This window comes from Nicotiana tomentosiformis, chromosome 8, assembly GCF_000390325.3.
Source record: "Nicotiana tomentosiformis chromosome 8, ASM39032v3, whole genome shotgun sequence".
Taxonomy (NCBI): Eukaryota; Viridiplantae; Streptophyta; class Magnoliopsida; order Solanales; family Solanaceae; genus Nicotiana; species Nicotiana tomentosiformis.
In genome coordinates, this window is record NC_090819.1 from 38,052,871 (window position 1) to 38,063,473 (window position 10,603).

Genomic DNA, 10,603 nt, shown 5'->3' on the forward strand with positions numbered 1-10,603 from the left:
CGACTACTAGCAATTAGTTGTACCATTAACGGTTATATATTAATGAAATTTTTTGTAGGTCGTTGGAATTTCTTATTAACTTCCATATCGACGCATAAGTTTAGCTGATAATTCAATTTGGCTGTGAATATTCTCCTACGCACCCCCTTTTTCCCCTGTCTGTGAATATTCTCCCAATTGGGCAGGAGAGAAACTAGGTGTGTGCCTATTTTGAGAATGGTTTTTATAAGGCAGGCCGAATAAAAAGCCCAATAAAGAATGAATACAGAAATATTTGTACTCCTCATTCCACCTCATGCTAACTTCTCTTATCCTTTTATTTATCACATTCCAAAGAAACACACTCTTCTCTTTCTCCCTCCCTCCCTCCTCCATCTTCTTCTTCATTCTCTTCTCTGCAGAGTTTTCTGGCTTCTATTTCAAACCCATTTTGCAAAATTCAAGAATTATTGAATAGTTTTTGCTTCATGGACTTATAATTTAATATACGTCAAGATAGTGTACCTATGGTGTGAAAATAAGTGAGAACTTATGACTCCCTTATTATACCTTTATGTGAATTTATAGTAGAAATTAACATGTCTTGCCTATTGCCTCAATTCAAGTGCTTGCCTGATACTTTTGCCCTTAGCTTCAAAACCCATCAACAGTCTGCCCCTCAACTCTGTAAGTCTCTTCCTTTCCCCGCAAAAAATACTCCGTACCTTTTTTTTTTTTTTTTTTTTTTTACTGAGTTGAATTTAATGTATTTTTTTAAGTAGTTATTTTTCTGATGGTGTTTAAAAGTGAATGTTCAATGAGGAAATATCTCTGTTTTTTATGTAAATGATTTTTGCTAATATTTTCTTGCCAATTTATATATTTATGCGACTGAGGTGAGCAATGTTTTAACTTTGTGAATAACTTCAATGAATATGGAGATTCAAAGATTTTGTTTTTAGAAAGAAGAGTCAAGACGAAACTTTGGTACTGAATCCCTTATAAAAGAAATCGAAGAAAAGTTCTCAACTTTATAAAAATTTAGATTCTTGATTGATATTAGATGTTGATTTTTTAGTTATTGAAGAAATTATGTAGGAATAAAAGATTCTGAATGACTGAATCTATCCTTTGTCTACATAATCAGACGGTGATCATTGCTTTTGGCTAAGAGAGCAAACATCTAATAGTACTTTTTATTTTGAAGAAAAATTTTACAACACGTGAGTCCATTGGGTTTAAATCCTAGATCAACCTCTGCATGTAAACAATGTTGGCTGCAAGGTGGACTGTATTAATATAAATTAATGTAGTATTAGACTTTTAGATTCTTGATGAAGTCTATACGAATCCAGTTACTACCTAAAAGTAGAAACTTACTGAGAAACATACATACCTCGCAACTACTGTTTAGGTACACTTAGGGAGAGGGAGGGTGAGGGAACCTAAAGCTAGCAGTTAGTTAAATAACCGGTAAGCTGCTGAATCGGAACTCTTTAAGGCACACCTTTACTCCCATTTATTCACGCTTTCACACCTCAGCATCGGCAGGGACCCAGAGAGCTGTCTCCGCTTTTTATTCCCTCTTGCCAATAAACTTTCCCCAGCCTTCGATTAAATCCACTTCTTTCGAAGTAGGTGAAGAGGATCGACTGACCCGGGTTTTCACGAGCATTTGCGGAGGCCGCCCGGTTTGAGTCTAAATGATTTGGTAGTGCGCAAGCCGAAGGATCGATGTCCTCTAGAGCTAACATAGAAAGAGATTCCCAGATAGCAAACCCAAAATTTATTAACCGAGATATGGAACTCCAGCAAGAAATCTATTGAAGAGTTGGTGTTGGATGGAGCAGGCACACTGACAACTCTGATGTGAATGAACTTATATTACTCTGAGGATCATAAGTTGCTTGTGTCTATTGATGATGCTTAGGAAAGGTGGGACTCTATCTCCACTATTTATTCCGAGTGAGAGCTTTATACAATCAGGACTATCTGTGCTAGTTGTATTTTCAAAAGACACAACTCTTGTGGTTGACTATTTCTTTTAATTTTTTCCTGTCATTGCCTCTGTAAGCTTGGAAGAATGCGGGGAAGGCAGGCTTGGAGTGGCTCACTAGGTTATTTAATATCATTTTTAGAACGATAAAGATGCCTGAAGAGTGGAGGTGGAGCATGACAAGATGCGGGAAGCGCGGCTTAGGTGGTTTGGTCATATGAGTAGGAGGAGCACAGACGCCCCAGTGAGGAGGTGTGAGAGGTTGACATTGGAGGGCATACGGAGAGGTAAAGGTAGGTCAAAGAAGAGGTTGGGAGAGATGATTAGGCAAGACATGACGCAACTAACCGAGGACATGACGCAACTGACCGAGGACATGACCCTTGATAGGAAGGTTTGGCGGTTGAGGATTAAGGTAGTAGAGTAGGTAGTCTCGAGTGTTCATAACAGTAGTATTGGCACGCAGTCTCACTTTCTGTTGGTAGTAGGTTTTTATGACTAACCGTTGTTTTCTTTCATTGTTGATCACCTTACTATCTTGTTGTTTTTATTCTGCTTTTATATGGCTTTTTGGTACTATCCCTTCTTGTCTATATTTTCATTAATGTGGTGTTATGCTTTCCTGAGTTGACGGTCTATTGGAAACAACCTCTCTATCCTCACAAGGTAGGGATAAGGTCTGCGTACACACTACCCTCCCCAGACCCCAGGGTGTGGAATAATACTGGGTATGTTGTTGTTGTTGTTGTTGTTGTTGTTGTTGCCTCTCTAAGCTTGATTTATGAGCTGCAGCCTTTTGCTTTGCGACAAGTGTGTGATGACTTCTATTTGGTGATCTACCAGTTTGCATTATACTAAGTTTAGTGTTACTAATAGACCTGGATGCAGATTGATTCTAAAGTTTTAGCTTGATTCACTATTACTTATATCCTTGCGTGGTTGGGAATGTGTTAATTATCCATATTATAGGACATAGAACTCCATGGTTCTTAATATCGTCCTTTCTGAAATGCAGCAAAAGGTAGAGATCCTTATCAATTGCGGACTCAATGTGTCTTATCCACTACATCAACAGCGGCAGCTACAGTGCTTGATATTGAGAAGCTACAGTTACCATCTATAGACAGATCATGGGAAGCACCCTCGGCAAATGCCACAACCACAGCAGTAGATGTACAGAGGCTAAAGTTGCAGTCTTTGGAGGCTCAGTCACTGAGATACAGTGGAGGAGTTGCTCTGTCCACTGAGGTACGACTTAAATGGATAGCCTAGAAATATATAGAGACTAATCTTGAACGCTGAGAAACTGAATCGTGTTTCTATCTCTCTGAATAGAACGATGAGATAAGTTTCAGGTGGACTTAGTTTTTCGGTAAAAAAAGAAGAAAGAAGCAGTACTGAGTAGTTCTTTTTCTTTTAAATTTGAGTAGCTTTCTAGGTCACAAGTGGAAGCAGGTTATATATTATATTTGGCCAGAGTCAAATTTTTATGCCATCGAAATCACTTCACTTTAGCACCATGGTGTCTAGTTATGGTTCCTAATATGCTATTTGTATTGGATCTTACTCTGTCTCCTCATTGGTTGTAATATGCCCAGTGTGAAATATGAAAAGGCTGTTACTTGTAAATTGCTGATTCAGTACGTCTGCAGGCAAACACTAAAGCTGCTTTAGCTACTGAAAATCTTCTTACGGGTGAAGAAGCTGTAATAGCTGCTTCTGCTGCTGAAGCAGTTGCTTTGGCAAAAGCTGCACTAAAAGTTGCAAAAGATGCTGTGATGATGGTCGGCCATAACAACTCAGATAACAATATGGCAGGTGTGGATACTACCCAGCTGCTTGAGAGGTTTCAACCTGGTGAGACGGGGCGACACAGCATAGTTGGGGAGCTAAAGGCAAGTGAGATGAGATGGAGTGAAAGTAATTCATTCGGGAACTCACTTACAGATTCTGAGGACCTGGAACCAACACATGAAGAGCTGGAACTTCTTCAAACAGATCTTTTAAATGGTATAGCTGTAAGATCTAAGCGTCAAAATGAACGGAAGGCTAGAAGAGATAGAGCAGCAGAGAGGGCTGCAGCCAATGTTGTGTCAGTGAAGTCTGGTTTCGCAGGCCGAAAAAAGCGTGCGTCAGTACAAGATGTTGATTACTCTGATCCATTGCGTTACTTGAGAGGAACGACAAGTACTTCTAGGCTGCTCACTGCATCTGAAGAACATAAGTTATCAGAAGGAATACAGGTGCTAAGTTGCCCTTTTGCCTTCTGAGATTTTGTACAAGCATTTTCCTTTTCGGCTGCAGCAACAAGCACCCTTGCACCAGCTTTTACCTTTCTTTGTTCATCCCAAGTAAATTATATCTTTCCAGTTGCTTATCTTTGGCTCAAACCTAAGTGTTGTTTCTTAAATCTAAATCTGAAGAACTACTTTCATATTTCTTTCTCTTTTTGTTACATAGTGAGGATCCAAGTCTATAGGTGCATGAATAGTTTGTGAATCTTTTCTTTACCCTGCTATGGATGTTGATTTCCTATCTGGCTGTGAAGATGTTCAATGAAAGTCAATCTACTTTAGTAAACATCATGTCAAAAAGAATACTTCTTGTTTAACTGAAATTGTCTGCTTCCATGAACAATTATGAGCTTTTAGTAGAACACCGCAAAAGTTGCTCTTGGATCTTTTTGTTTATTGCTTCAAATGAAGGATCTAGTCGCGAACTCTTAATAAAGTGCTGAGACATCATTGTATCTACTGCTAGCTTCTTTCTCAAGTTTATGTTTATATTTTATTTTTCTGAGGAGTTCACTTCCTACTTTTCCTTGAAAGTGTTATTTTTGTGTTTGTTCTTTAATTAATTTGTGATGACAAAAAAACAGGAGCTACTGAAGTTGGAAAGGCTTCAGGAGGAGCTTGCAGAGCGCTGTGGGGGTCAGCCCACTTCCGCACAATGGGCTGCTGCAGCCGGAGTTGACCTGAAGACCCTACGGAAGCGTATAAGCTATGGAATTCTTTGTAAAGATAAAATGATTAAGAGCAACATAAGGCTTGTTATATCCATTGCCAAAAATTATCAAGGAGCAGGAATGAATCTTCAAGATTTGGTTCAGGTATATATGGGGCAATTATATATGATCACGAGACAACCCTCAGGGGTTGGCCTGGTGGCAATTGACTTGAGCCTTGGGGTTTGCTCCCTTTCAAGGTCTCAAGTTCGAAACCCACTGGTTGCAAACAATTTCTGAGGGCCATCGGACTGGGTAAAACCTGAATTAACCGTGGTGCACTTGCGGGAAACTCCTTGCCGAGGGCCTGTGCACTCCCGGGATTAGTCGGGGCTCAAAGAGACTCGGACACCCGGTGCAAATCAAAAAAAATATATGATCACGAGACTGTAGCTCTTCGGAGGGATTAAAACCATCAGAAACATAACGTGCTTATATTTGGAAATTGATTTACAGGAAGGATGTCGTGGCCTTGTAAGGGGTGCTGAAAAGTTTGATGCTTCAAAAGGTTTTAAGTTCTCAACATATGCTCATTGGTGGATTAAACAGGCTGTTAGGAAGTCGCTTTCTGATCAATCCAGGACAATTCGGTTGCCGGTATGTGTGACACTCCTGCTCCAAATAAAAAAGAAAGACATGTATGTCTTAGTTGACTTTCCTTGGCTTATCTAATTTTGAGCATTCCTTTAATTTTTCCATGACAGTTTCACATGGTCGAGGCAACTTATAGAGTTAAGGAAGCAAGAAAGCAATTATATAGTGAAAATGGTAGACATCCTGACGAGGAGGAACTAGCTGAAGCAACGGGATTGTCAATGAAGAGGCTCACTGCTGTGATGCTAACTCCTAAAGCTCCAAGATCACTTGACCAGAAAATTGGATTCAACCAAAATCTCAAACCTTCGGTTGGTCCTGGAAAACATTTCTTGTTTCTTTTTACGTTCTTGATGATCCTGGAAAATCTTTCTTTTCACATTTTCTGGCATTGTTGTGTCCAATCCAGCTATTCTTGAATTAATTTTATGTGTGGTTACAGAACTTTATTCACTATATACTAAGAGCCCGTTTGGACATAAAAAAAATTTCTCTTTTTTTCAAAAACATTTCACTTTTTTTCGAAATCGGCGTTTGTTCATAAAATTTCCAATCTTATGCATTTTGGAAATTTTGAAAAATTTGAAAAACTCCAAAAAGCTGTTTTTCAAAATTTTCACTCACAAAACTTCAAAAACAACCCAAAATTACATTCATGTCCAAACACAACTCTAAATTTCAAATACTATTTTCACTTGAAAATTTTTTTTCCCCTATTTTGGAATTTTACAATTCTTATGTCCAAACGCCCACTAAAATTACAAAGCTACTTAGGGGTGTGGCCCTTTCCGGACCCTGCGTGAATGCGGGATGCTTTATGCGCCGGGTAACCCCAACTACAAAACCTACCATCAAGTGAGGTGACTTTACTGTTATAGTGGGTTGAACTTTGGGGCTTTACTTTTATAGCGAGTAAAGTATAGTTACTTTAACGTGGCAAAAAATAGTTTTATAATTTAACTGTTATAGTAGATAAAATTCAGATGCTTTAATGGGAGAAAAAGATAGTTTTGTGACTTTAGTGTTAAAATGGATAGTATTCAGTTACCATACGTGAAATTAACCCTGCAATTCTTGATTCTTACCACTTCAGAATTAATTGACTCTTATTTGTTGTGCTAACCTATATCGGTTTCTTTTACATATGGTGTTCAGGAAGTGATTGCAGACCCTGAAGCCAAAACATCAGAAGAGACATTGATCAAGCAGTTCATGAAACAGGACCTACAGAAGGTTTTAGATACCCTGAATCCAAGGGAGAGGCAGGTTATTCGATGGCGATTTGGACTGGAAGATGGGAGGATGAAGACATTGCAAGAGATTGGGGAATTAATGAGCGTAAGCCGGGAGAGAATCAGGCAAATTGAGTCTAGTGCATTCCGCAAGTTAAAGAACAAGAAAAGAACGAAAAATTTGCAGCAATATATTACTGCTTAAGAGTCCACAAAAATAGGAGTATTCACTTTCTATAGTTCATTGAGTCTTCATTGTTTGATAGGAAAAGTTGGTTCTTCTTTAACAAATTTTTTTTTTTGTTCAGAACTTTGCAAACATTTTGTGCATAATACAAAAAATTTGGTTCAAATGATTGGAAGTTGGAACATTAAATTTTCTGTTCTTCATGGGAATAAACGTATTTAAAAATTTCTCCTAACATTATGCCCATCTACAATTATTGCGCATTAAAAATTGTGGTACTTTAAGCAAAGCAAATGAAATAGTCCCTTATTAGCAAGCAGTGCCTAAGATGCCGTTTGTTTCGAAAATAAGGTGATAGAAACTAAGAATCCACCTCTTACAGAGAATCAGGTTTCCCACAGTAAGCAAGCAACAGATTGTAAAACCAAACATTATAGGGAACCCGGTTTTTTATTTATTCCCACAGTAAATTTCTAAGAGTAACGAAGAATATCAAATACATCACTGTTTGGAATAGAAATAAACAGTAACAACGTATAACTCCAGAAACCAAAATATATGGAAAAAAACTGGCCACCATAATATGTATAGCACGGAATTCCACTGCGCTATACCTTAACGGCCGTTTGTCCGTTAAGATATAGCGCCGTGAAATACCGCGTTATATTTGAACTTAAATGGACGGGAAGGTATAGCGCCTATAGCGCGGTAAATAAGGGCGCTATACCTGCATAAATACCATCTTCTTCCCCAAAAACGGAACATCCCCCCCCCCCCCCCCAAAAAAAAAAAAAAAAAAGCCAAAGCCAGCGGTCCCCCTCTCCATTTATAACGGAAAAAAACTCGGGTGGAGCCTACCGGTCCAACAAGAAGTGTAGATTCTCGGTCACACATCGTATCTAAGGCGTTATCTCGTAGTGGGTTGCTTGTTTCGGGTCCGAATCACCGAATCTTACTTTCTAAAAAATTTAAATCAAGGTATTCCGACTTATTTTTTGTTAAAACTCATGTATAAAAAATGCCTATTAGTTGTTTTTACTGTATTCTATGTTATTTCGTGATTGTTTTACGATTTAATTAATTTTTTGTTTTTTATCCAAAATAACAAAGACTCAAGAAACCTAAGGACGTAAGATATCTTCAATCTTTGGATCTGGTCCTAGAGGTTGCAGCAGCTTTGTTCTTGATAAAGGTGGTGGCTAGCACTTGAGAGAATATGATTTTTGGATTTGCAAGTATTGCAGAAATAAAATCTCTTGCCTCATATTGATAATATGTGTGTGTTAGGTCATCAAAAATGATGCAATAAAGTGTCCTTTAGTTTGGCCTTAGCAAGCTACAACTGTGTTGTTGTACTGGTGCCAGACGATACAGTGCAACAACTTTTACAATTGTAGATTTGACTGCACGACGACCAGAGGAACTGATCCCTCTCTATTCCCTTTGCTATACTTTTATCTGATTTCATTGAGAATTGAACCAGACATTTGACTAGTCACTCTAAACGCAAGGGAACTAATTGTATCAGGTTCCTTATCTAGTTGACTTGTACTGTGACCGGAGGAACTGATCCCTATATGCCCCCTCTGTTGTTTCCTTATTTGATTTCATTGAGAATAGAATCAGACATCTGACTAGTTACTCTGAACGCAAGGGAACTAATTATATCAGGTTCCTTATCTGGTTCTCTCATGAAGTTTGTCAAATCATCAAAACAGAAGACGCATAACTTATCAATTTGCCCCTTTTTGATGATGACAAACTTAGAATTAATATTTCCCCTACGAAGCAGATCTCCACATTATTCCCCTTACGAATCAACCATATCCCCCCCGAGAAACTATCCCAAAGGAATTGATTACAACTGGTTTCTCGAGACTGTTTGGCAAATCATCCAAACACAAAATAACATAACTTATCAATTTTTCCCTTGTTGATGATGACAAACCCAGAATTGATATTCCCCCTGAGAACCAGATTCCTTATATATTTCTCTTACGGATCATACCGATAATCAACATGAGAATAACAATGCAATATTCCCCCTGCAAAATAGACCAATAGATCCTTTGACAACCATCAATTATGTCCCCCTTGAAGTTCCCTCTTTTGGAATTATTGAAAAAATTAATAGAAGAAGCACAAGCAAAAAAAAGTTTAACAACATTAACTCATGCCACTTGGGCAACATAGCATAAGCAAAAACAAGAACAACAAGTGAATATCATTGCACAAAATAGAGTGACAGCCCATAGTAGAGTAATTATAACAAAAACATAGCAATTTCAATCAATACAAAATATGATAATTTAAATCACTAAATTACCAATGTCATCAAATATAGGGATTAGAAGGAGATAGAAATTTGAGGGAATTTGGAAGAGGTGAAAGACACGGGTCATTGGGCAGGAAGAAAATTAAGTGGCTAAGACATTGATTGGCTTGTCCATTCGTTCATTCACAGTCCTCTGGTCAATGATCATCTGCTCTCTCAGGTCCTCCACCTATTTTCTCAATCTTTCATTCTCAGCCTTCAACTGAGCATTCTCTTCTGCCAAGGGACGTCTGGGACCTGGTTCTCTACCTATCTGTGCAGGCTGAACCATCAATCATATCACTAAGAATCTCCCCAAACTTCTCCTCATCAAGAACAAACTCAGTCTGATGCACATATAGCATCAGAGTATCACATACAACATAGAAGTGTTTACTTCTTCTTCATAAACGTTGGGACTTGGAGGAACAAAGAGGTGATTCTATTTTATTTTTTATTTTGGAACTCAACAATGTCAAGAAGTTCCTTCATTTTTCAGCAATATCAGAGTAAAAAACTCAGCCTACCAGCACTTTTTGAGACTTCAGAGTCTTCTTCCTCTCCAAACCCGATAACTTAACCTTTTGCTTCTGTAAGGAACCAGGCTCCTCACTCACACTACCCTTTCTTTTTCTGAGCGGTCAGGTCTCCCTCTTTTTCTTCTCAATCTGTTCATCCTTATCATCTGCTTCATCTTTCTCAGCCAACTTTCTTTTCTCCATTTTGCTTTTTTTTTTTTGAATTCTTTCTCACAAGTGAAGATTTTTCTACTTCATTCTCTCTTCCACAATCACTACATCAGCAGGTCACGCCACTTCATCATCAATCAGCCTATGTTTCATCAATCATTTTTGCTGGATCAGAGGTTCGTTTAAGCACAGAACTCAAGAGAAAAAGATCATCATCAGAATTAACATCCTAAGAAGGATTTGAGGGACCAAGTCACTCATTCAGTTCCCCCTTTTCCAGCATATTCACTAATTCCTCCATCCTTCAAGGCTTTTATAAGCCCAATAACAATTTCAGCCTCACTCTCTAGAATATTAGATCTACCTCCCTTTATGTTAAAGTCCCATCAAAATCTACCAAAGACTTCTTGAAGTTTTGATTTAGATGGAATTAGGATTTTGGAAGGTGACAGAGTTGGGTTCACTTCTGGCATATTTGGAGAGAAGGATTCTTTTTAAGACAAGGTTGATTTTGATTTTGAAGAAAAGAATCGGTTTTGGTTGGGTGTGAGAGAAGGAAATGGTTTTTTGGGGCAACGGGTCAGTTCAGAAATGTTTAACATTTTGGA

The 10,603-nt window shown here is 38.2% G+C and overlaps 1 protein-coding gene across 1 annotated transcript; it reads left to right on the forward strand.

Moving 5' to 3' along the window:
• The first annotated feature begins 255 nt into the window (after positions 1 to 255).
• On the forward strand, positions 256 to 7,158 carry LOC104110059 (RNA polymerase sigma factor sigB-like). Its single transcript, XM_009619481.4, has 7 exons — positions 256 to 666; positions 2,991 to 3,223; positions 3,628 to 4,218; positions 4,854 to 5,084; positions 5,436 to 5,576; positions 5,684 to 5,884; positions 6,729 to 7,158. Exons 1-7 carry the CDS (start codon positions 579 to 581, stop codon positions 7,008 to 7,010), a joined length of 1,767 nt encoding a protein of 588 aa, XP_009617776.1. The 5' UTR covers positions 256 to 578; the 3' UTR covers positions 7,011 to 7,158.
• Positions 7,159 to 10,603: the final 3,445 nt, after the last annotated feature.

Bases quoted from the DNA above. Each gene is read 5' to 3' on its own strand.
- LOC104110059 (XM_009619481.4), top strand. From the start codon at position 579: ATGTCTTGCCTATTGCCTCAATTCAAGTGCTTGCCTGATACTTTTGCC. The intron at 3,224-3,627 runs GTACGACTTAAA...GTACGTCTGCAG, and splicing joins GAGTTGCTCTGTCCACTGAG to GCAAACACTAAAGCTGCTTT. The intron at 5,085-5,435 runs GTATATATGGGG...ATTGATTTACAG, and splicing joins ATCTTCAAGATTTGGTTCAG to GAAGGATGTCGTGGCCTTGT.